The 27,618-nt window shown below is 35.9% G+C and overlaps 1 protein-coding gene across 1 annotated transcript in view; it reads left to right on the forward strand.

Annotated features, from left to right (window-relative positions):
* Nucleotides 1–2,600: 2,600 nt before the first annotated feature.
* Nucleotides 2,601–27,618, forward strand: part of DMD (dystrophin) — a 2,123,521-nt gene continuing 2,098,503 nt past the window's right edge. Inside the window, exon 1 of the mRNA XM_060138437.1 lies at nt 2,601–2,815. Coding sequence (XP_059994420.1) covers nt 2,785–2,815 — 31 coding nt within the window. The 5' untranslated portion in view covers nt 2,601–2,784. The remainder of the gene's footprint in view (nt 2,816–27,618) is intronic.

Raw genomic sequence — 27,618 nt, forward strand, 5'->3', positions numbered from 1 at the left:
CAGATAACAACTTGAATGGATCTCTAGGACACTATGCTAAGTGAAAAAAGCTAATCTCAGAAGGCCACATAACATTCTTGAAATGACAAAATTATAGTGATGGAGAACAAATTAGTGGGTGCCAGGCTGGTGGAAGAGGGTGTTTGGTGTGACTAAAGGAAGGAAGATTTCTGTGGTGATAGAACGGCTTTGCATTGTGATTGAGGTTGTGTTTACACAAATCTACACCCATGATGAAATGACAGAAATATATACAGTGTACCAGTATCAGTTTCCTGGGTTAGATATTGTGTTATAGTTATCTTAAATGTAACTGTTGGGGGAAAGTGAGTGAAGAGTTTATGGAACCCCTCTATACTATCTTTGAAAGTTTTTGTGAATCTATAATTAGTTCAAAATAAAAAAAAAATCCTGCTCAGCCAATTATTAACAATGGGAACTTGAGCAAGTTCCTTGGCCAGTCATTTTTATAATGACACTCCTAAAACCTATCCATTGTAGTTATTGTGGGGACTAAATGAGAGACAGAAGTGACCACAGGAAAGTAGTGGTGTGGCCTGAACTAGTGTTCACTTTGGGCGAAATTTTATGTACCTTTCACTTTTTCCAGTTAGCTTATAGCTTAAGAGAACTATAAGTATTCTGCGTTAATGTAGAATTCATCACAGGTGCCCAACAAATTCTGATTATTGACTAAGGCTGAAAGACAATTAAGATGTACCTAAGGGCATTCAGGTCCTTCGATATTTGGTGCTTTAGATATTAACCAAGACAAGTTTTTGGTATATTTGGAGCCACAGTTGTTTTTGCAAACATACACTTCAGGGTTTTTCAAAATTGGCCATGCATTAGATCACCTGTAAAACACAGAGTCCTGAGTCCTACTCCCAAAGTTTCTTGTTTTTCAGGTTTCATGTGTGCTCACATTTCTAAAATGTTCCCATATGCTGCTGCTGCTGCTTCTGCTTCATAGACTACACTTTACAAATCACTGATAAACTGTACATGTGCCTTGGACAAAACACGGGTTTATATCTACAGGGAATTCATGGTACAGGTGTAAAGGAACTTATACTCTGGGCATTATTGCAGTCCATTGCGCAGGACACTGATGCTAACATGCAGACTTAGATCCATGTCGCTCCTAAAACACTTTTATTATTATGTTTTATAAAATTGTTGGTTATATGCATATTTAGATAACCACATTAAGGAGATGAGGTGACCTATAGAGAACATTTTAAATCTGTTTTGGATGATAGTAATTTAAATATAATTACCCAAAATTAAAATCAGGGCTTGTGTTTTATTTCATATGGATTTTGTTGGGGGGAATGGTAATATTATGATGTATTCCAAAATATAGAATGTATACTTCACTATTAAAGTAAACATCATCATCTGACTCCCATATGTCAGGTTTTTCTTCCTATTTTTATCTACAGTTTATTTCTGTGCCAAGCAATTGAACGCTTGACATAGAAAAATGAGTCTGTCACTTTAACAAATGGTACTGTAAAAACACTCAAGCAAATAATTTTACCAGAGATCATTGTAATTGCAAAAGGAATATCTTTCTAAAATGTGTTACCAGTATTTCCTATAAATATCGGGCTCACCTGTTGCATTAAAAGTAAAAATAAGAAAGGAGATAAAGAAGCCTTCTCTTGGCAAAGAGTTTACAAACATGCTGAACAACGTGTTACAACTGTGTTCATTTAATACAGAAAACTTTTGAGAACGATTACATAATTGATCATTAACTCAGTGTCTAAGAGGATGGTGTTTTAATAATTCTCACCAAAAAAGTTGAAGAAAGAGTAATTTGTTAATAATTCTCACCAAAAAAAGTTGAAGAAAGAGTAATTTGTTAGTAATCATAAGCTACAACAGAAATTTAGCACTTCAGGAGGATTTCTTTATTCCATTCTAAAAGTGCTCTTTATTTTAGCAGGAACCTTGTCCCATGAGAACTATACACATTCTGCCTTTAGAGCTCAGCTGCTTCATTCTGCTCTTGCTTCTCTTAGTCAGGCTGTTGGCATCATCAATACATAACTTTTGATTGGATCCCCAGGGTAGAAATTAAGTTTGGTAGACGGTGGATACATAACAAATGCATAGATTATTCTGGGCATTTATTTTTGTTCAGTGGAGTGAAGTTTTTAGTGTTGTTGAAAGGTGAAAAAAAAGAAAGGCATTTAAAAGGCTATTCTAGATCAGGATTTTCTGCTCTGTTATTTTAGAAATGTGCATAGAAGTTTCAGAAAGTCTTGTTACAGTTGTTTACTGAAGAGTTTTTTATGTTTAGAAGCTTGAGAGAAAGTACTATGTCCTCTGTGCTATTCTGGTTTGGATATTAATGAGAACATAGTTGAACAACATTTGAATTCACAGGACTTGCCATGCTGGAAGCACAACCTTATATGTAGTGGCCATGGGCAGTCCTATTATGGGAAACCAACTTGAGAGAAAAGGCAAGTCTCTTGCTTCTGCGCAGGTCCTGGAATTCGAAATATCCAGGGGCCTCTACAGAATCCTGGCATCAGTTACTGTGTTGACTCACTCAGTGTTGGGATCAGTCACTTTCCCCTTACAGGACTCAGATCTTGGAGGCAATTAGCATCAGAGAAAACGAATAGGAAAACCTGAAGTCTTATTTTTTAAAGGCTGCTGAAGTTGATTGGTTTCTCATCATTCCTAAACCTACTGAAGCAATAAAGTTGGGAGAAAATTTACCAAGATTTTTATCGCTGCCTTCATATATACTTTTCTTTTTTCCAAATGCTTTGGTGGGAAGAAGTAGAGGACTGTTGTAAGTACAAAGTAACTAAAAATATTTTTTACCATGGCATAACTTTTAGTTTGTGACAAACTCACTGATTAGGCAGATTAATTTAAACTTATTATAGTAGATTGTGAGTAAGCATAAATGTTATATACACTGTACACATAATGTATGTGCAGGTGTACATGTTTCTCATTGGGAAAACTTTTCAATAGAAAATATAATCAAACACATCTTTCTTATTTAAGAAAGTACTAGAGTAATAGAATATGCGTACCTGGCTTGGAGTATCTGTGACAAACCATTTAAATTGCTGTGAAATAGTTTGTGTATCTAAGTTATTATCATGATTATTTGATATTTCTGTATTAGTAACAGTTACATGTGGGATAGTGACCTGACACATATTCTCAGTGAACTAATTGCTCTATGGGAATGATATGTGGATGCCTCAAGGTTAGAAAAATTTTATCTGGCATATTGTGGGGGAAAATAAAGAACAAAATGAATTGTGATGGATAAATGGAGGTTGAGAAAAGTATTGATAAATATTTAATTTAAAAGTTCCTTTCTCATATTGCGTTTAGTATTTGGCATGTTCTTTTCTGTAGCGGGTCATGAAAATTATTTCAAATAATGAGATGATCTCTGCTGGCAAATGACCAGATACTTTTATTGAGAAAACAACAGAAAAACATGAGGGGCTTATAATCATATTTTGCAGTAAAGTCAAGGTGTTGTTTCATGTCTATGATGACCTAGTTTTTCAGTAAAACTTTTTAGTTTGGCTTTTTATATAAGCTCTACCTATGTTGTTTATTTTAAGGAAGTCAGGATGACTAATGAAAAATGTAAAAATTGACTGTGGTACAACGGTAAAAATAATATATAAAAATAATATATGAGGGGTACAGTGTCTCCCAAAGAGATGGATGAAAGAGATTATCTTTTTTTTCCCTGCCTTTGATTTGTGGATTATAGTCATTCTGAAATAGATATGAGGGCAATGCCTATAATTAAGAATGAAAAAAGTAAAAAAAAAAAAAAAGAATGGAAAAAATAAATCTCTCTAAATAAGTAGCTATTCAAAACTTCTGGAAAAGAGTCACAACAGAAGTTTTGCCTTTGAGAAAAAACTATGGAAAAGAAATTAACCTTGTGCACTTATTGATTCACAAAAGATGCTACCAGATTTTGTAGTAAAACATTTTTATATAATTTCTTTATTTTATAAATTTCTTTGGTGAGTATCAGAATTGCTTTCTGATTGAAAAACCATCCCATTTACTAATATTACAAAAATACAATAGCACGTTTGTTCTTTGCAATACACACATATTGCTCACTTAATCGATATAGCTACAAAATTAAAACCATAAACCAGTGTGTAGAGCAATTTAGGAAGAATGGCAGAGATTTAATTTTGGAATGAAGCAAGGCAAACATACTGTCTGCTTTGTCATAGATATTCAAATGACTTTTTAAATTCTTAATCAGAATCTGAAGACAGCTAACCTTCTTGGACAATCCCTGTAGAACTTTATTATAATACATTTTGAAACGATCAGGTAATATTTAGGCTACATGACAATGAGTTTGTTAAGAGAAAATGAAGATATTCACAAGGTTATATTATACATTAACTTTTATTAGTTGACAACATAATACTCTTTGAATGTATTGACATTTGAATACAATTTTTTAAATTGCCTTAGTTTGAAGAACTTAAAAGAGTACACTTGGTTCTGTTTTAACCAAAATAGTCACCAATTAATAGGGAACATCACTGTATTAACCTAAGTATTGTTTACTTTTAGAATTACTTAAATATTGCGTTGCAAAGAATCATTCAAATAATTGATTGCAAATTATACATTTCCTTAGAATTTTTTAAATGATGCAAATTATCTTGAAGTCTAATAAAATAATCTTTTAGAATTACATTTGCAGTCTTTTAAGGGCATCTTAACTATGAAAAAGAGATTGCTGATCTAAATAGATAATATACTTGTTAATTTAATAAGAATCTTTCTGTGTCTCTTACGTGGCATAGCAGTATGGAAAATACAATAAACAATATCATGTAATAGTTACTCTAAACTTAAAAAAAAAAAGACTACGAAGTGTTCTGTGCAAATTTCTGTTATTTAAGGAAGAGAGGTGTTGCTTGACACTACTCCAGCTAGACATTACTGAAATGTAAATTCATAATTTGGACGGAGATATTAATACAACTTCCTCTTTAGTCCTAAAGTATTCGTTTGAAATCTTTGTAGTCCAAGGCCTTTGCTGCGTGTGAAACAAATTGTAAAGCTCTTAACCACTTGTGTGGTTTAATAAAAGAGATTAAAATCTTTGTTCTCTGGAAAAGTCAGGTGTTCTTTTTAATTCTGTTATCTTTCATCATGGCTTTACCACAAAACTAAAAGAAAGTGATTTCCCAAACTTTCTTTCCCCTTCCACCTTCTGCTGTAATATTTCCCTAACTTATTAAAAATGATTCATCATATTTTTCATTACACCATTCTTTCTTGCATTGCATATACAAGAAACATAATATTTTGGTGTGACTGTGTATTTTTATATAAACACACGTACATATTTAAATCACAGGTTTAACTTAGGTACTAAGTTACCTAAGGGAGACCTTGAAAATTAATTGGAAATTAACTTTTCTTTAAAGATAATTTTCTTTTTTTAAACCTTTTTTTGAAGTACAATTTACAATACTGTGTTAGCTTCAGGTATACAGCAAAGTGATTCAGTCATCCAAAGTTTCTGTTTATGTGGTTTATTTTCTATTTTAAATACACATCATTTTAAAAGAAACTGACAAATAAGAGTAATTACAGAACATAACAAACCATGAGGGAAGAAGTAGACCTAGGTTTTATGGGGCCTGAGGTTGAAAAAATGAAGGAAGGGGACTCTTTTAGGAAAAGTAATACAGAATTAAGAATACAAAATTAGGTAGGACTTGCAAGGAGCCAATATAAGTGAAGGGCTTCAAGACTTAAGCTTTAAAAGTTTCGTGGGAAATCACCTCTGTATGAAGAGTTTCGTTGTGGGTGCATCTTTTCTCACTTACATTTTAAAATAAAATTGATACTAGTTATATTTCTTTAAAGCATATATTATTTCTCCAAGACAAGCTTTTATTTAATGCAGATTAGAGAGTTAAAAGAATTTATAATGGTAGGAATTTGACATTTCTGCCTTTCATTCTGAAAAGATACAATGATTAAAGTGATGTCAAAGTCAGTTAATGGAGGCGGTGCAGTTATTTCAGATATACAGGGTATGTAACTTGAAGGCAAGCCAAATCAGAATGAAACGGAATAATGATGACCTTGGTTTATTTTTATGCAGTACATTCAGGTTGTGATTGAATTCAGAGGGAGGCAACAGTTTTCTTTCTCACAAAGTCCTGCTGTAGTCCTAGGAGATTTGTGTTCTGTTATCTAGGCAGTTGGTTCATATAGGAACGTTTTGTTGGGAAGGTCATGGGCTGCAGTATGGGAAACGAGAAGACCTTTTTTTAATTAAATGCAACCAAGTACCATAGCATAATTTCATGAAAATATTTGTCTTTCGGGAGTATGGTCCATGCAGCAGACTGATCTTCAAAACTCAAACGTGCAAATAAGTAAACACCTGTGCTCTTCATTTTTTCCTCATTTAAAAACATCTATTCGTTAAACTTCCTTGGAGTTTCACGCTCTACAATCTTGACAGTAATATTCATAATGTATTTGGAGTTCTGAAGTTTAATTTTAACACAGATATGAAAGTTAGGTTGGCAGTGCTATAGTATACCTTATTATTTTGCCAGTTTGGAAGGGGTTTGTCTACTTGTGTCACATGTAGAATTGTCCTTAACATCTTTATGTTTGTAAAATGTCAGACTCCCTGTAGTTAATATTGTGAGTGAAAACGTCTGTCAGAGATTCTGATATCCTCTCTTGAAGGGGAGAGTAACCCTGCATTTTGTGAATCACTCATATGCAAACAATAGTTTGAAGATTAGCAGCTAAAGTGATTTGGTTTGTTTTTTCCTGAAACTTGAGTATCAAGAGCTTGTTTTCCCATGTATTATAGCATATTAGAATTTCGCAAGTGCCTTTTTAAACCAGATGGTTCCTCCAGAGATTCTGAAATGCTTTAACTCGGAGGGACATGGCCTTTTTCTTTCCCCATTCAAGATTACTGCCCTGAATATGGCCAGGAAACCACAGAACAAAAAACCTTGGCTCCAGTGTTTTAAGGGAATCTTAAATGTCTCAGCCACAATTCTGATAAGCATCAGGCAGATGAGGATGAAGAAGGGGAATGGCCCTGCTCATTCACGCTTAAAAAGACATCCCCCACATGCCTATTAACAAAAGCAAAGGGCAGTATTCCTTCTCTCAGAGCTGGAGTCTTCCACTTAGGCTACCATTTTAAGGAAAAATTTCCATCCAGCTCTGTGCTCAGTCTTTACGTTCTGATATTCACTCAGAAGACCTCAGAATTTCAGTAGGTGAAAGAAGATGCAGAGCAATTTTCTGGGGCCCTGCAGTCCCTAGAGAGGTGACTTTGCATAGTACAATATATTTAATGATACTAAGCCCGGCGAAAACAAGTGTTCCTAGCAATCCGGATTGAGTTTGGAAATCAATTTCTTCTCAGTCTCCTTATTATCTTTTACCTTCTACCTCAGTGCCTCACTTTTGGTTTGTCATTATTCACCCCATTCTTCACTAATGGAAGGTGGGGAGAGTCGACAATTATCCTTTAACTGGAAGGGAACTGTCATTTTGATACTATGCTGGTGAACTGTTGATGCTGTTGTTGTTTTTGGTGTGCATAAATGAATCTTCCAGAACTGTTAAGTCAGTATTTTGATTCCATATAATTTTAAGCAACTGATTTTCCATAAATTTTAAATGTCGGGAAAATGATTTTCTGTACATTAATTTTGAAAGCTGAAATATATCTAAGGCTAGTTTAAAATATTTAGTCTTATTATGTTACTGTTCAAGTAAAATAATCTGAGGAAGCACTTTGCCTCTATTTTTCTTTATTTCATTTTATTATTTATTTTTAGTAGAAAACTGGGTTGTTTTCATGAATAGGAGGAATATTAAAGGGAACTATGTGAAAGCCCATGCTTATTCATGTAATAAAGTCAGAATGTAGGTAGCTGAATGGATTTTAAACAGGGTTAATAGAATTTTAAAGAAACTTTAAAAAAATGTTTGAATTGTCAAGCTCTTAGTTTATACTTAATAAATACTCAGCCCATCCATGGGCATTACAACAGTGAGGAGTTTATATATGCCAAAATAACATATAGGCTTTTGCCAGTTTATCTTCAACTTTTAGATGTACTTTATCTCCAACCTTTTGAAATAATTGATGTTGAAAAAGCACCAGTATTAATTAAGCACAACTAGCATCACAATGTCTCATTTTACCCAATTATGGGCAAATAAAGGGATTACCCTTTCAATGTTTTCACCCTCTTCTTGGCTTTTGCTTTTTTTGTTTTAAATTGCTCTCCCTCCTCCCACTCTGCCTTTGGCTAAGACTGTCATGGAATCAGGACTATAAAAGGGCATAAACATCAGTGGCTTTTTGCTCATTCTTGGCACCCATCTTTATTTGCACACAACTTGTCTGCTCCTTTATCAGATTACAGCAGCAATAGTACCTTAGCCTGAGCTAAGTGCTGACTTAAAGGGCACAGGAGTCAGCACACTGTTATTAGTGCAGATTTTAGCCTTGGAAACTGTGTGAGGTCAAGCTAAAGAAATAAAAAAGGAGAAAAATCACAGAGTCAGAACTGCTCAAGTATTTTCATCAAAGGCAAGTTGAGTAATTCCTTTTTATATTGATGCTCACGAGGACAGTATTAGAAATAGATTGCTGACTAAGCAGACAAAATGTTATCAAAATAGTTGAGGAACGGATAAAATTATGTATGAAAGTGGTGAATCCCAGTGGCTCTGATGTATTGGAAAATAACTAGGGAGGAAAAAGGAAAATTAGATGCTAAAGAGTGTAACCGGATGTAAGCAGTGTTGGCATGTAGGTGGTTAACTGAAAGAGCTTACTGGAAGCTCAGACAGCTGGGGAATCCTGATTTAGTAGAGCCTGAAGGGCAGGTCAGAAGCCATATGCACAGCTGCTGAAGAGCTAAAGGGTTCCTCTGGATTAGGTGTACATACCCCGTCTCTAATGGACTATGTCAGAGAGCACCAAGTGTTATCACAGAGTTTACTTCGCTCAAGCCTATGGACTTTGCAGTGTTTTACTTTAAATGTCTGGAAATAGATTGGCTCTCTAAATAAATCCAGAAGTAAAAGTATCAAAGGAAGTGACTACGTAAAGTTTATATTGTGTGGGTTTCGGTGACCACTGTTTAAAGAAGGAACAATTATTCGTTCATTGTTATTCATTCATTTAGTCGTGTAACTAGTATATATTGAGTGCCTACTTGTGCTAGGTATTGTGCCATGCTCTCTGGAGATAATGTTCTAAATAAGTGAACTCATTGAGATTAGAATTTAGGAGAGAATACACACACACACACACACACACACACACACACACACACACTTTATTTATTTCCCATTCCGGGTTTTTTTTTTAATTGGAGTATAATTGCTTTACAATGTTGTGTTAGTTTCTGCTGTACAATGAAGTGAATCAGCTACACGTATGCATATATCCCCTCCCTCTTGGACCTCCCTCCCAACCCCCTGCTCATCCCACCCATCTAGGTCATCACAGAACACCTAGCTGAGCTTCCTGTGCTTTATAGCATGTTCCCACTAGCTATTTTACACATGGTATTTATACACACTATTTAAACTTCATTTGGGATAAGGGCTACAGAATAAAGCACACATTGTTAGAAGAATGTATGACAGTGAGACCTAGACCAGTATTAGAAATTGGGGGAAGGACTCCTAAGAAAATGACCTTCAAAGTATGACAAAGAAGAATGAGGTTGGGCGATAGTTGTCCAAGGGAAAAAGAGGGAAAATGTGACATTCAGAGGGAAAAACATATGTGAAGGTATAAGTTGGTATGAAGAAAGAACTAAAAGAAGGTCAGTTTTCCTAGAGTGTCGTAAGTGAGGCAAAGTTTGGAGCATGCAGCTGCAACAGTGGGCTGGGGTCCAATTGTTCAGAGCCTGAGACCTCATGAGAATGATTTTTTTCTGTATAGTAAGATCAGTGGTCAGCCTTTTAAAGGTTTCAGGTAGGGCAGTGATATGACCATGTTTGTGGGTTTTTTTTTTTTTTTAAAGAATATTACTGTGTTTTGTGAAGAAACGATTAGGAGGTGTTGAGAGTAGATGAAAAAGGGTTTCCCTGGTGGCACAGTGGTTAAGAATCTACCTGCCAATGCAGGGGACACGAGTTCTATCCCTGGTCCGCGAAGATCCCACATGCCGTGGAGCAACTAAGCCCATGTGCCACAACTACTGAGCCTGCGCTCTAGAGCCCGTGCTCCACAACAAGAGAAGCCACTGCAATGAGAAGCCTGTGCACTGCAATGAAGAGTAGCCTCTGCTCGCTGCAACTAGAGAAGGCCGGCGCGCAGCAAAGAAGACCCGACGCAGCCAAAAATAAATAAATAAATGTATTTAAAAAAAAGAATAGATGAAGAGCTATCAGTCTGAAGCTATCAATCTGGTTGGTAGCTTCTCCAGGGGCAAAATAAAGTGATGTTGACTAGAATGGTGACAGTGGAGTTGAAAGAAGTGGATTGATTTAAGATTTACTTAGGAGATAGGGTCAATAGAAATTAGTATTGAATTGGATGTGGTGCCCTCCGTGGCTTGTAGAATTGGGTGGATAATGGTGCCATTTATAAGGAGAAGACTTGAAGAGCGCTGGAATAATGGGAAAGATTGGGGATAAGTAATAAGTTTTTTTATGCAGAGCGTGGGTGCTGTGGATCTGGGGATGTGAAGCCTACAAATGAAGTCATTATTGGGGACTTAAAGTGTGAGCCATAGAGAGTGGATGAGACTAGGTAGAAAGATCATATAGAGGGTGAAGAGAAGGAGGCCAGGAATTCAATAAGGAAGACAAGAACAGTTCAGAAAATCATAGAAGAGGCATCTAGAAAGAATGATGAAATCCTAAGGAAAATAATATTTCTGTAATGAGGAGTGTCCCATTCCATCTTCAGTTTAATGACTTTATGAATGAGGAACTCGCAGTACCAGGTGTCTTGGTTTCCACAATCTCTACCATCTATTTACCCCAAATTGTCTCTGCCGCATTGGTATTTCTATGAGATATCACCAAAATGTTGCCTTAGTAGAAAAGCTTCAATAAATATTTAAATTGTACAATGTATTCAGCTTTTTCCTGTACTCTGCGCTTCCTAAAAATACCTTCTTTGGAAACCCCATTTCAACTGACTGCTGTATAATGAAATGAACCTTCAGTGTAAAACATTTATCATAGTCTGAATTTCAATTGCTCAGTCAGAGTTGTTAAGCAATATGAAAAATCATCCTTCAGAGAATACAGAAGTGCCTAGATATGACAAGGTAAGTTTGCACTTTATTTAATGCTATTTTAGTTAATATAGATGTTTATTGGAGAAACGTCTAAAATTTCTTGAGAACCATTAGTAAAATTGATTATTCTTAAATCTGGAAAAATGGTAAAAATACTTGGAAAGCATTGACAATTCAGTTTAAATAAAACTAGAATTGTACTGAAGAAAAAGAAGGTACTTGAGTAATTGAAATTTAGTCACGGATGAGTATAATGTACTTACCAGTTAGCTTTTGGGGAAGTAAGACTAGATAGAATATTAATATGATATCAAGCAGCTTTTTTACCATTAGGTTTTTACTAGCTTGTAAATAAACAGTTGAACACCTGCAATGTTCTCTCTGCCTTTTATGAAATTACAACTCTGTAAGTCAGAAAAAAATAGACACACACACACACACACACATAAATACCACTACTGTAATATGTCAAGAGAGTTATAAACCATGGTACAAATCAGCCATAAATGATTACTTATAGATTATGTGATTATGAAAGTTTCATTGAAGAATCCAGCTTTATAAATAGGCCTTAAAGTATGGCAGAAGGAGCAATTATTCATCAACAAGAATCAACAAGGCATTGATATATCCTACATAAATAGCTACTGATAGTCCCTTGTATGTGCATAGCAATATTTCTGGTTCACCTAGTCTTCAGAGATAACATTTAGCATTCATCAATGCTATACCAAGTATCAAGCGTTTCTCTGAGTATATTACATGTATCTCAGCTAATTCTCATTACAGTTCTGGGAGGTAGGGGATAGAATCATCCATATTTAACAGATGAGGATACTGAGGTACAGGGAGCTTAAGTAATTTGCCTACAGTAGCTCAGCCTGTACATACTGGCGTCAGGATTTGAATGGTGGCGGAGGATTCAGGGTTCTTAACCAGTTAACTGCCACAGCCTCTCAGATTTTGATGAAGAGGATCTGTCAGAGCTCTAGAGGTGATACAACAAAACGTAAAATGGAAAGAATCATGCTGTCTTCTAACAAGAACTAAATATGTTCCATTGAGAATGTTCATTAAAAAAACTCATAAAACTTGTGTGCCCTCAAAGACCTGGCATATTATAATTTCTTAGATAAAAACTAAGATGTCCTGAAAAACCTCATATCCATCCTCTAGACCTTCTCAGGGGGCTATGTATGGTGATGTCCACAATAGGTCACTGTTCTACTGTTTTATTCCTACCTCAGTCTTTAGACAGTGTGAACTCGAAAGATCAAAGAATAGAACTAATGTCACCCTTGATCTGCAGGGTGTTCCATCTACAGCAAGTTCCTCAGAAGAACCTCACTAGATGTCTTTCTGATTTTATTTCACTTGTACACAGGCCACTGTGCTAGATGAACAAAACACTAAGGACTGGGCCCACATGAATAAGGTTCAGTACTGTGAGCAGAAATAATTTGGCTTTACTAATATATATATATATATATATATAGTCAGTAAATATTATTAAAACTAAACTGAAATCAACTCTTCCACTTGGAAAATATAAAGAAAACTACAGCACAGTTGGGGAAAAGTGGGAAAACAATTTGTTATATCCATATTTTGCTTCCCAACTATAATAGACAGCTATAGTTTGTTATTTTATTCCTTAAGGGGCTATTCATCATTTAATTTTAATATTAAACATTAGTGGTAACTATATTAGCAATTTTTTGGGTAATTTTTTAAGAAAATGATATTATAAATGGAATTATCATACTATCAGAGTAGTATGATACCAATACAAAAATAAAATAAGGTATTATCTTTCTACTTTTTATATCCATCAGTTGAACTAGATATTGAGATATTTTTTTTCCTTAAAATGTTATACTTTCAGTTTTTTCCTATTCAAACTTTACCTGACTTAGTTCAAGTGAAGTAAAGAATGTCATGTCACTAAAACCAATTGAGAAAAATTTGTTCTCTTCTTTCTTGAACTTGAAGCAGTGGTCACTATTGACCATTTTCTCCCTTCTTAAAAATGTTATCTTCCCTTGAGATCTGTGCATTGCACTCTCCTGCGTTGGTTCCCATTTCTTTCAGTCTACTTTGTGGGCTCATTCTCTCTACTGAACCTTTAAACAGTAGAGTTCTTCAGAGGTCAGTCCTAGCAAGTTTGTCTTCTGACTCTGTAATCCCTTTCATTGTCATTGCACCCATGCCTGTGGCTTTATTAACACTTATGTGCAGAAAACCAACCAAGTTATACCTCTAGCTCAGATTTCTCCAATGAATTCCAGAACTGTAATTTCAATTGCCTGATTGGCATCTCCATTTGTATGTGACAAAGCCACCTCTACACTAAGTGCCCCAAAGGGAACTTTCCATTCACCCAGAACTGTAATTTCAATTGCCTGATTGGCATCTCCATTTGTATGTGACAAAGCCACTTCCACTCTAAGTGCCCCAAAGGGAACTTTCCATTCACCCCACAAAACCTGAGCTTTTCTCATTATTCCCTTTATCAGTGAATGATGCTACGTATCCATGCAGTTTTCACAAGCTAGAAACCCATTTCATCCTTGAAACTTTTATCTCTCTTGCCCACTTATGTCTAATACTGTGCGTTTTATCTCCTAAAATTTTTTGATCCACTTCTCTTCATTTCCTCTCCCATACCCTAGCCCAAGCTGCCCCCTCTCACTAGGAATACAGCAGCACTTTCCTTTCTGGTTTCTTTGTTTCACCTCTTCCCCATGCCCTCTAATCTATTCTCTAAAATTCATCCAGTCAGCTAAGTTTGATAATATCAGCACCCGCATAATGACTTTAGCAAGTTCTGTTGGCTACAAGAAAAGCAAAAGAAAATAAAACAAGATCTAGATACTGTTTTCATCTCCTGTAATGCTTCCCCCCTGCCATACCACCTTTCTGGTTTTCTTTCTGTTCCTTGAATAGGCCTTGCTTCTTTCTGCCACAGGGCTTTTGCACATGCTTTTCTTTCTGTTCCCTCTCTTTTTCACCTAGATAATATCAGTTTCCCTTAACCAGCCACTTCCTCTGAGTAGCCATCAAAATTCCCTGAGTAGATAAAATTTCCCTACCATGTAACATCCCTCCATAACACATAGCAATGTTGCAATTCCCTATGTGTATATATGTGACTAACTAATGCTTATCAATCAGACTATGTGGTAAGTTCCATGAACCCAGCCACAACAGTTGTCTTTGCTCACCATTGTTTCTCCAGAACCAGGCACATGAATATTTTTGAATAAGTGAATTGGTGTTTAAAATTTTATTGTACACTATTATTATAGCCATTCACATATAAGAACATGTTATAATAATGATAATTTTATTGCAGTTTATGAAAATTTGAAATGACAATGAAAGCACTTTAATTCTTGTTGAAACTTCATGTGTATAAATAAGTATTGAAGATAAGGATTTTGTCACTGGGTTTCATTTCCTTCTTAAATTCCCCATACTCCATTTTACTCTAGAGTCTTTTGGTTCTTGGTATCATTTTGTTTTTAACTGTTTTCAACTCATGTATATTTTCTTTCCTTCATCTGTCTTTGTAAACTCTCAGTGGCACTTGTCAACATTAACTGCCTCCTTCATACCTAAGATGTTCTTCCTTGATTCTACACTAGTCTATTCCTTTTCTTTTGTCTCTTATATTTGTTCTCTCCTTTCCCTCTTCCAAATTGCTATCTGTGGATATTCTGGGAAAATAAGATATTTACTTTTTGCTCTTACTTTGCTAGTCTATCTCTTGAAGAAGAGATCCATTTTCTTTTTAACCTAAGAGCTTGAGACATGTATTTGAGTATAAAGACGAAGTAGTAATTTCATTTTAAGATGTTCTAGAGAAGAGACATTGACTACTAAGTGATTTGTCCTGAGGTGTACAAGGTGGGGAGGACTTAAAGGCAAATTGAAAACAATCCCTCAGAGAAAGGGCAAAAAGACTTTTGCAATGAAAAATAAATTACACTGTATAAAAATATATTGTTAATAACAACATTCCCAGTTTATAAGGGAAAGCCAATTTGCAGCCAAACACAGAAGGAAAAAAAACCTGTATTATGTCAGTCATAAGTGCAATCTCAGAAAGTTGAATGAGTAGAAGCAGAGAGTAGAAGGGTGGTTACCAGGGGTGGGGAGCTGGGGAGAATGTGGAGATGTTGGTTAAAGGGTACAAAGTTGCAGTACATAGCATGAATAACTCTAGAGATCTAATGTACAGCATGGTGACTATTGTTAATAATACTGTACTGAATGCTGGAAGTGTGTTAATAGATCTCATGTGCTGCCATCACAATGGGTAACTATGTGAGACGATGGTATGTTAATTAATTTGACTGTAGTGATCATTTCACTGTGCATATCAAATCATGTTGCACAGCACAAATATATAAAATTTTTATTACAAATATTTTTTTTTAACTGACAACACTACAGCAGACAAGGATGCAGAGAAACTGGGCCTCTCAAACAATGCTGATGGGAATGTAAAATGGTACAGCCATTCTAGAAAACAGTCTGACAGTTTCTTCTAAAACTAAACATACAATTACCATACAACCCAGCAATTCCACTCTTGGACATTTCTACCAGAAAATGGAAACTTAGGTTCACACAAAACCCTGTGTATGGATGTTCATACCATCTTTCTTGTCAGTAGCCAGAAATTGGACAGAACCCAGTGTCCATCAGTGGGTGTATGTAAAAGAAACTGCGGTGCATCCATATCGTGAAATACTATTTAGCAATAAAAAGAAATGAACAATTGATATTCTGTATGATGGATCTCGGGGGCACCACACTGAGTGAAAAAAGATCAAAAGGTTACATACTTTGTTATTCCTTTTATATCACATTATTGAATAACAGAATTATAAAGATCAAGAACAGAGTATTGGTTGCCACAGGTTAGGAATGGGGGGTGTTCTATTTTAGGGGTGCCACAAGGCAGCCTGCGTCTTGATTGTGGTGTTTGTTATACAAAGCTATACTTGGTAAAACTGCATAGAACTACACACACACACACACGCATGCACACATGCACACACACATACACAGAGGGTTACAAATGAGTGCATGTGTAGCTAGTAAAATTTGAATAAATTCTGTGGATTATACCAATTAACTCCCAGTTTTGACATTGTACTACAGTTACCTAAGGCGTCAACATTGGAGGAAGTAGCTTAAAGGTTGCATAAGATATCCCTGCATGTTTTGTTTCAGATTCCTATGAATCTATACTTACTGCAAAATAAATTTTTTAAATATAGTGTTAAACCTTTAACAAGGCCTCAGTGTCTTAAAGGCCAGTGTGTCATCACCAGACCTAATCAACAAATAAGTTACAAATTAATAAATCCACCACTCAGGGTACAGGCAAAGGATGGTTTAATGCTAACTCACTAGAATGCAATCCATTTCTATTATACAGGAACATACATCACTTATTGAACAAAATGTCATTGTGATTTAAGCCTTGTTCTAAATGTCCTACCTTGTGAGGTATTGTGCTTCACGTTGTTTATGACCAAAATGCCTGTATGGAAAGGACTGGCATTTCAAAAGTTAGGCTGGTCCATGGGCGTAGAAACAGGACAAGGCCTAGGACTACTTGCGTTTTCAGCCTGACTCTACCTACCAAGCACAGTAAGCATGGCCAAGCCAATACTTATTATTTATTTATACAGTGCCTGGCACTGAGCTGAGCATGTCTAATACTGATTGTCCTCAGTAATAAACTAGGAATAATAATACTTCACAAATTTACATCTTGTTGGTATTAAAGATGGGATATATGAAACTGCTCAGTGAGTGGCAAAGGTGTGGGGAATAATTTTTTTACTTTGTATTATTATAGCTATTAATATTAATGAATCACTCATTTATATATAATTTCCAAAGATATAACAAACTGTATAAACAGATACATAGATCAAAAGACAGTCTCTGTGTGTGTGTGTATGTGTGTGTGTTTATGTATATGTATGGGATCTCCTTGCTTTAATCTGATCTTAAACAAATCTGTCCTTCTGATTGCTTCCCAGTCATGTTTCACAGAAGATCTTATGCCTCTAGCTTAACATCCTTTAGAGAATCCTCTAGCTACAGGGTGAAATTCAAGCCTCCAGCGCACAGGACCCTTTATAGTGTAGTACGTGCTCACATTTCTCAACTCTTTATCTGCTGTTCCTCACCATGCACACTTCTCTTTAGCCACAAAATTGTGGTTCCACAAATAAGTTATGTAATTTCATACCTATGAGTTGTTGCCACTTCCTGGAATGTTCTCAAAAAATGCTATCACCACATATCGCCCACTAAAAATCTCTATTCATTGTTTTAGTGCTTGCTTATAGCACCTTGTTCAAAAGTGTTCCTGACTACCCTAGGTCAGAATATAGTACCCCTGTTCTATGTTCTTAGTGAAAATTCACTGGAGATAATTCGATGCAAGTAATTATATCCTCTTTTTCAAAGTCAGGCTGTCTCTGATATAATTCCTTGCTCCTTGAGAGGAAGGTTTGTGCCTCTTATCTATGGGTTCCTTGTGCCTAATTGTTTGGCGACACATAAGTGAAAGATTAAATACCACATCATTTGTCTGACTGTTATTTAGTCATCAAATCATCATGTGTTTGAAACTCAGGCATCCAGCCTGAAAAAGGTTTATGTTTAACAGTGAATACTGGCATGTATTATTATATTCCCATACACAATATGATAACTAATGAAACAGAATGGGATAATCCTTAGTACATTATTTTTTCCTGAGTGCTCAATGAATTGTAAAAGTTGTAAACCTCAGACTAAAATGTTTGTTGCAAAATCTAGATCATTCATGCAATCGGAAGTGTTTTTGGTTTATCTCTGTAATTTTTTTTTTCTTAGTCTCAAAAGAAGTGTCAGAGTTAGAAAAGAAGCCCAGCTTGTGGGGATTCCTTTGAGGGGCTACATCTTTGGTGATATCAAATTAATACCAAGCTGTAGAAATGCAGGAAGGGTAGAAATTCTGAGAATCACTTCTGTTCACACATTAAAAACATGCTGGCACATGTATACAATGGAATATTGCTCAGCCATAAAAAGAGACGAAATTGAGTTATTTGTAATGAGGTGGATGGACCAAGAGTCTGTCATTCAGAGTGAAGTAAGTCAGGAAGAGAAAAACAAATACCATATGCTAACACATATATATGGAATCTAAAAAACAAACGGTTCTGACGAACCTAGGGGCAGGACAGGAATAAAGACGCAGATGTAGAGAATGGACTTGAGGACACAGGGAGAGGGAAGGGTAAGCTGGGACGAAGTGGGAGAGTAGCATTGACATATATACACTACCAAACGTAAAATAGATAGCTAGTGGGAAGCAGCCGCATCGCACAGGGAGATCAGCTTGGTGCTTTGTGACCACCTAGAGGGGTGGGTTAGGGAGGGTGGGAGGGAGATGCAAGAGGGAGGGGTTATGGGGAATTATGTATACATATAGCTGATTCACTTTGTTATACAGCAGAAACTAACACAACATAGTAAAGCAATTATACTCCAATAAAGATGTTATTATACTCCAATAAAGATGTTAAGAAAAAACAAAACATGCTGTGTCTGCAGTTCTTTGATATGGGCACAGGAGCTTTAAGTCTCTGGCTGGGTGTCTGAGGAAAAATTGCTGAGGAAGTGAATGGTTGGCTTGGCCTATCTCAAAGACAAGTGTTTGCTTCTGTTTGAGCTATTGTTGGAGTTTCCCTGAAGGGACTAGAACGGAATGTCCATTGCAGGGAGTATTCAGTTTCAGATAGCTGCCTTCCTTGAGCTCATTTTCCACCCTGAGGTCTGGCCACAAAGATTGGAAATCTTTCATCTGTTTTAATCAGGAATGGAGCTAATTTATAAAGGGAAAGTTAGTCGCTAGGTAACTATGTGCACAAGCAAAGAGTCCCGTTACAAGTATGCCCAAACTCAAGGTGAGAAATGTCTGGTGAATGACTCAAACGTGGAATTCAGGGGTCTCCTAAAACAAAAATAGCATCTACTGAGTCCATCTAACAGCCTATTCATACTTATTAGGTGGAAGCTTTTGTGCTAGAAATAATGTTTATAAGTATTTTCTTGACAAGTGACCATGAACTGTATTTTGTGTATTATGTTAACATACTATTCATGCATTACAGAAATCCATACATCAGGTGTACCCAGGCATTTTATGGGAAAAACTAGCTTGAGAGATAATAATGATTTGCTGAAGCAGTGGGCCTTCTGACCTGATTTTAAAATGAAATTGAAAAGTAACTTTTTCTTTCATATTTTGTCTTTGAGTACATTATTTGTATTAAAAGAAAGTTTTTATGGGACATCACGACAACCTGTTTTAACTTGGAAAACTTTAACCAAGGAAAAGACATGATACAGGCTCATTTATTCATGATAACTTATGATGATAGCTCTATGATTAAATTTTCTTAATGAAGGCATACATTACTATTGTATTAAGTCTTCAACTAAAATAGATTGTATGTCCAATTTTTGATCTTCATATGCCAAAAGTAAAGAGCTACCCAACCAGAAAAGAATCTAGGCCTTGAATAATATGGTGTACCTAAATTAAGCTTATAGGCATTATTCTGGCTGGGGATTACACTACAGAAATGTGGAATACAACTGAAAATTGAAAATACAGACTATGAATGAGAAATAGAAGAGAGCTGTGTTCCAATCCAAGACATCTAGAAATCAAGTTGTTCATTGAACAATTAATTTGCATGTATCCATTATCTTTTATAATGAATGATAATGATGAAAACATTTCTTATATATAATTCCTAAAAACACTGTGGTGAAGGAGTATATTACCATTCCCACTTGATAAATATGGTAACTGAGTCTATATTATTGGTATTATAATTTTATTAATTATATTTTCTCTACTGTTAGATTACTTCCATCTGGCTATTGCAAGCCATGTCTTATATGTGCTTATGTTCTCATAGATCTTAGAATATTATCATATACTAGGAAGAAGTTCAGTAAATGTGTGTTGAATTCATTCATTCATATCCAAAAGTGATGGAAAGAGTGATCAGTTGCCCATAAATTTCTTTTGGCCTAAACCATTGGATCATGACATCTAATATTTTAGAAATATAGTATAGAAGGAATCTCAGATAATTTCAGAAAATAGAATTATGCACATATACACCCAGAGTTCTCAAAAATGGCATAGGCTATTGATTCAGCCTACAGCCCAGGTATACAGTGCATTTGAGTTTTGCATGTCTATTTTAGTTGTTCACATTAAAATGTTGTACCCAGACATACATTCCCTTTTGGAATCTTGAGTACTTAAACAAAAACATACTCTCTATAATAGAAGTATAAAAAGAATACTAATCAATTAATATGTCAAGTATTTTTCCAATTGCAGGAAACCATTAAAATTGTATCTATACAGTGTAAGTGTAGTGTATCTTTTATCAAGAACATAATCGATTGCTATAAATATTCAGATACTCAAATACTTATCTGGTATATACTTACATTAGCTTCAGAGTTCTTTCAAATGTAAATTCACGTGGATGTAAAAGGGGATTTGGAGTTTGTATATTGTGAGAGAGAGAACATCTGGCTTTCAAGTCTATACTTAGAATTCATTTGGACCCATTTTAGAGAGGTTTTTTTCTTTAAGATGAAATCCAGCTTTCATGTCGTATGTATGTGTGAATATCTCTGTGTGTGAGTGTATATGTGTGTGTGTGTTGTCAAGAAAGAAAAACACAGCAGCCCTATGTGTGTTTCTTAAAATAAGGTATTCTGCACCTAAAATAGTTAACTTCAGAGATGTGAATTACTTTTTGTTAGTGGATATGATTTTAGCATTCCCTTAAATTCATTCCCTCTAAAAGGAAGAAGAATCATCTACTGCTTAAAGATAATTTTAACGTAAGCACAGATCATTGCTATGTAAACCAAAATTTAAACAGAGGATTTTAAAGCATTAGGACATATTTCCTTTCCAGCCAAAATTTAAAAACTGATGAAATTTCAGATCTCAGTAAGTTTAATACGTGCAGACAAAATGCTCGTTTAAGTGTAAAATCTGTATATCTAATTTCCAAGGCCAAGAAATTAAGTAATTTGAAATTAAATCACCACCTATTAACTAGGCATTAGTGACAAATATTATCTTAACGCATCTGTTACTTTTTCTGAGTTAGGTGTGTATTTTTTGATATTAGTAGTCAATTTATGAGTACAAGTATGCATGCAGCCCAAGAGCAGCACATTCATTACATTGACTGCAATTACGAGCATGATTTTTGACATCTCATTCTTTGGGAGAATGTCATTTAATGTTAATTGGAATGAATGTGAATGTGCTCACGTTCTTAGTTAATAAATTTGCTCATAGAATAAAATCTAACATGTTTGGTATGCCTTGAGGATCAAGGTTATTCCTTTAAACAAAAGGGGGAAAAAGGGCCAAAGGAAGTGAGATGGCATCTTTCACGCTAGTTCCAGCATGAGTATTTTGTGGAAAAAGAAATAAAGCCTTCTTTACATCTTTAGATGTAAACAAAGTGTGTAGTTTGGTATTCCTCCTTCTTAATTAAGAGAGTTTTGTGCCTGTTTTTCTTCTATTGCACTTAAATTCTTGCCTTTAATTCACTTGTCTAGAGCAGCCGTCCCCAAACTTTTTGGCACCAGGGACCAGTTTCGTGGGAGACAATTTTTCCACGGACGGGGGACAGGGGTGGAGGGGTGATGGTTCAAGGCGGTAATGCGAGCGATGGTTCAGGCGGTAATGCGAGCAACGCGAAGCAGCAGGTGAAGCTTCGCTGGTTAGCTCGCTTGCCCGCCACTCACCTCCTGCTGTGCAGCCCGGCTCCTAACAGGCCGCAGACCTGTACCGGTCCACAGCCTGGGGGTTGGGGACCCCTGGTCTAGAGGACTTTTGCTCCCAATAGACTGTGAGTTTTACACAGTGACTACTGTTGTATCAGTTGTGCTAAGCAAAGTTCCTAGCGGTTGATGCTTAATAAATGATGACTGAATGGATGGCCCTAGCATGGCTGACCTCTGATGTCATCCTTATTTGGTTTTGGTTCTGGTTCTGGTTCTGATGTGAGTGGTGGAAAGAGAAGTGGCTAGCTCTAAGCAGTACTGTATATTCAAACAGGTTTCTGGTGCTTACTCTATACATTGCAGTAGCTTAGATAATGAGTGAGATAAAATACTGAAACAAAATATGCATGGTCAGGGAGTATTTATGCATCTTGAAATTTTTAAAGGAGAAAATTCAGATCCCCTTTCTAGGTGACTGGTAATATCTGTGAAAACTCTTGCAAGTTATAAAGTACCATGAAAATATAAGAGATTTCACATGAAGAAAAAACTCATTGACTTCTTGGTTCATTTAGATCTGTGATACTGTAGGTGGTTGATGGTCAAACTTTCTTGCTTAGATGAGATACACTATATGATCCAACAAAATTTTCTAAAATATTTAGGGGCTCCTTCCTTCCTTCCTTCCTTCCTTCCTCCCTTTCTTCCAACACATACTGAATTTCAGGCAACATCGAAAATATTACATCACAGTAAATGTAGGAAATGTTACAATTTAGAACACAGTAATTGTAAAGTCGAGGAAAACATAGTTTCTGTCCCCCCAAAAGAGGATAAAATTATATAGGTAACAAGTACAATAAAGTATGGAGATTGCTATGATGTAGGTTTATACAAGTTGCAGCCGTAGCATGTGGAAAGGAACACCTTAGTCTGCAGGGAGATCCAAGAAGACTTTTCAAAAAAGTGGAATGAATTGGGCTGAGGCTTAATGGAGGAAGAGAATTTGTCAGGACATTCAAGATAGAGGGAACAGCATGTACAAGAATGTGGAGTAACTGTAGTGTATTTAGGAAATTAAATAAGTAGGTATTTGTCAGATCATAGACCCAATGATATGGCACAGCCGAAATACAAGTTAGAGTCATATGCCAGTGAATAACGCTGAGCAGGGAATTAGTACAATCTAATATTTACACTTTAGTCCTTAACGTTTGGAGAAGACTGTGAGACTGTCTTGATGTATCTTGAATTGGAGCAATGTGCGGGGGGAGTATAACCCCCACAGTGGTCTTTAGCAGTGGTTTTTAATAGCAGTGGTTTTTCATCTTGAGCCTCCATGGGAGTTACTTGATGATCATCAAAACACAGATTGCTGGGCTCCACTCACAGTCTATCTGAGGTGGGGCCCAATAATTTGCATTTTTAGAAGTTTCCAGGCTGATGCTTAGGTCTCTGATCCAGGGAGCACACATTGAGAACCCCTGACTTAGAGCACTAAGCCTAGGTTGCACTTTAGAATCACCTGGGGAGCTTTAAAAATTGTGTGCATATTTATAACCCTGCTTTTCCACCATTTAAAGTATAACTGAAAAACACACCACCAGGGGCAGATTGTGTTAAGCCACTGTTCTGGAGGCAGGTATAAGAAGGTTGTGGCTATATCCCAAATAAGAGCCTTAGTAGGGAATTAGGAATGGAAAAGCTAGAATGCAATTGAGAAATATTTAGATATTTAATTGGTAACACTTATTAATGGAATTTGACTAGGTAATGAGGAAAGAGAGAAGGGTTACAGAGAAAAAAATGTCAGTATTGACTTCCTAGTTTCTGACTTGGGCAAATAGAGGTTTATACTGTATATATTTGTATTTATATCCTTTTAGAAATTGCCAGAATGCTTACATGTATAGAAAAAAACAATAATTTTTAAATGTCCAGTCGATTACTTTAGGTAACCTTAAAGACAGAAATTAGACCTAATGTTTAGCCATTTCCTTCAGGAGGGTTGTATAGTTACAAATTGAGCTCACAGAAGCACAAAACACGTACACACTTCATCATAGGGCAAAGCCCAGCATGGGGGGGCAGGGTGGCGCCATTTATAAATCCTGTCAGAAGACTGGGTTTTGAATATAAGACAGACTTTATAATAATAATATGTTATATAAAACAGTTCACACCCTGTACTAGAGGGATGGTGATACCATAGTTTATTTATCCTGGCTAAACACAAAACAGGAAGTAGTGTCTTCCAACAGGGAGAACAATTAGAATAATCATTAATTAGGGTATTTGCAATTCCTTTGTGAAGGACTGCTCTTTGTTAGATGAAATAAAGCTCTCTGCTTTGATTATAGTTATCATCTTGTGAAAATATTGAATGAGTTTAGATTCCTAAAGGAAATTAGAAGTTAGGTAAAATTCACATTCATCTCGCACTGAAAGATACTGATTAGTACAAATGAATATAGGAGAACTTCATTCCTTCAAAGAGATTATTATTACAGGTGACAAGCTTAAAATTGACCCTAACTCACAAATTGGAAAATATTTTTCGCTGCTATAGACTGCTGTCAATTCCATGGAATGTGCAAGGTCATGTGTTATCTGGACCCAGCTTACTGCTCCTTCTTTTCTCACCACTCTCCTTACCTCCTATTTCTAGCCCTTTAGCCAGAGGGTCCTAGGTGGGAGCCCCCAAACGCCATGCTCTCATGTTGTCAGATCTACATTTTCTTGAAATGCCTCCCCCTTTACCCCTCTTCTCCTTACCAAAAATCTTTATTCATTAAAGCTGGCTTTCCATTTCATCCCCCGAGAAATCCTCTCCTAACCCCTTCTCCCCAGTCCCCTTCACTCCACCAGACAAGGGGAGGTACCAGTTCAAAGTGTTCCCATGGCATAACTCTTTTAAAATGCACATCTTTTGCTATATTTTGTCAGTTACTTTATTTTAATTTTAGAATTTAAATTCCTTGAGGACAGGGACGTGTGTTTGATTTATCATTATTATGGTGGTAGTGTTATTTTATTGTTGTGCTCCCCCCACCCTGTACCTAGAAATAAGCATAAGGCTTAGAACATAAAGATATTCAGTTAATGCTTTTTTAATAAATAAGTGAATATCTAAAGGCATATGAGGAACTGAGTCCATTTAACACTCTCATTATAGTTAATCATCTTTTTGTGTTCTAGTATCAAGAATATATATATCTGTGTGTGTGTCTCTCTCTCTCTATCTATCTATATATCTGCATCTGTGTGTGTGTGTGTGTATGTGTATGTATGTCCAACAGGAAAATGGGAATGATCTTAATTCAAACACAAAACATTCTAAATGGAGGGTGATAAGTATATTGTCTATTCGTTTGCTAGGGCTACCATAACAAAATACCATGGCAGATTGGGTGGCTTAAACAACAGAAATTAATTTTGTCACGGTTCTGGAGACCAGACATATGAGACCAGGGTGTTGGCAGGGTTGATTTCTTCTGAGGCGTCTCTCCTTGGCTTGTAGAGGCTGTTTTCTCCTTCAGTACGCACTTGGTCTTTGTTCTGTGCATGTTTCTGTCCTAACCTCCTCTTCTTATAAGGACACTAGTCATTTAGATTAGGGCCCACCTTAATGACCTCACATTTAACCTCAATTACCTCTTTAAATACCCTATCTCCAAGTATAGTCACCTTCTTAAGTACAGGGGTTTAGGACTTCACCATGAAATTTAGAGGGACACAGTTCAGCCTGTAACAAGAAACCATGTCAAAAAACAGTTTTGAGAGCAAAAGAGATTGGCCTCTGAGTGGAATATGGGGAAAAGGAAGATGACTCAGTTCTTTGCTGTTCTCTTCTCACTCTTTCTGTGAACCAGTCAGATCCGTGGGAAATGGTTTTCTAATCCCACCTGCTACAAGGATTCAGTTGCTTGAGAGGGTTTTTTTCCCCCCTGAGTTAATGAGGACTGTTGGAAGTGTGGTTGTAGTGCAAATGAATCCTTTGTGCACGAGACAGTTAGCAATTTGGAACCACAAAGCAACAGAGGGCAAAAGAACTGTAGGAGAATAAAGAGAACGTGGTCAGAAAAAGAAAAAAATGGGCTAGAAAAGTGGACAACAGGAGAGATTAAAAACTGCTTTGAGAAGACTGAAGATTTTAAAAGATGATATAGACAGATAGATGATAGATACGGCTAAAGGAAACCCGGTATTTGGTCTGGTTTTGCTATTTCGCTAGCTTGACACCCTGTGGTGAATAACACAATCATAGACCATAACAGCCGGAAAAGACCTGGAGAATGTTTTCTAAGCCCTTATTTTACAGATATCAAAAGTGAGATTCCAATTCTCATAGCTAGTTAGATACAAAGCCAGAACTAAATAAAACCCAGGTGGTTTGTAGCTGATGATTTTCACATCATACCACTCTGCTATATAACTGTATAGTTAGAAAAAGTCCGTGGTATATGGGTCAAGGTGGTATCTTATACTGCTTTCAGAGTCTCCACATCTTCATACAGAGTAATAAGTTCATTTGATTGTAGGTTAAATATTCAGCAATTATATATGTATATATGTAATTCATGTATATGCACATATAGAGTGATGTACAAAAAATATATATATGTTTATAGATATCAGGCCTGGTTATTTTAAAAAAATTATTTCTGTAGCAATCGTCTATCTTCCAGTTTTCTATATATGCAGAAAAAAACTACAACAAACAGAATTAGAAAAGACCAGGGAATTAGTAAGTCAAAACTATCACTCCCAGAATTAAAATAGATAAATTTCAAAAGCCCCATAACTGGGCCTGTGTGTATTCATCCTACTTCATGTTGTCCGCTACCTATACACCACACTTTCCAGCTATGCTAGACTATTTTAGTTTTCTGGAAAATGACATCCTCACTCTCATCTCTGCATTTGTACATACACTTTGATTTGTCCCTTTCCTCTCTTGTTTGCACAGTAAATTACTAAATTTCCTCTAACTAAAATTCCTAAATTTCCTCTGGCTTAGACAGACTTGAATGTAGCCCTATTGGTGCCTTACGTGTATCTCTAAAACAGAAGTTACCGTATTGTAGAAATTACTTTTCCACTACCATTTATTACCATTTTAATAAATCCCTATTCACAGAATGAAGAATGTAAACCCTTGGAGGCCAAGAAATGTGGATGCAATATTGGGAAAGAAATGTTTATGGAATGCTTATTATGATTAATATAGATCTTTCCACTTACTGGAATAAATATATTTTTGAGTCATGTCATTACTCTGAGCAACAATATTGGTGGATACTATATATTACAAGCTGTGTAAATCACAGAAATATTCTAATGTGTGCACAGATTTAGACATTCAGTGATGTTAAATATATGGTCAGTTGTTACAGATTACTTTGGAAATTAAGAAGTAGATTCCATTTTAATAAGTTTTTCCTCC

This window comes from Lagenorhynchus albirostris, chromosome X (genome assembly GCF_949774975.1).
Source record: "Lagenorhynchus albirostris chromosome X, mLagAlb1.1, whole genome shotgun sequence".
NCBI classification, from domain to species: Eukaryota; Metazoa; Chordata; class Mammalia; order Artiodactyla; family Delphinidae; genus Lagenorhynchus; species Lagenorhynchus albirostris.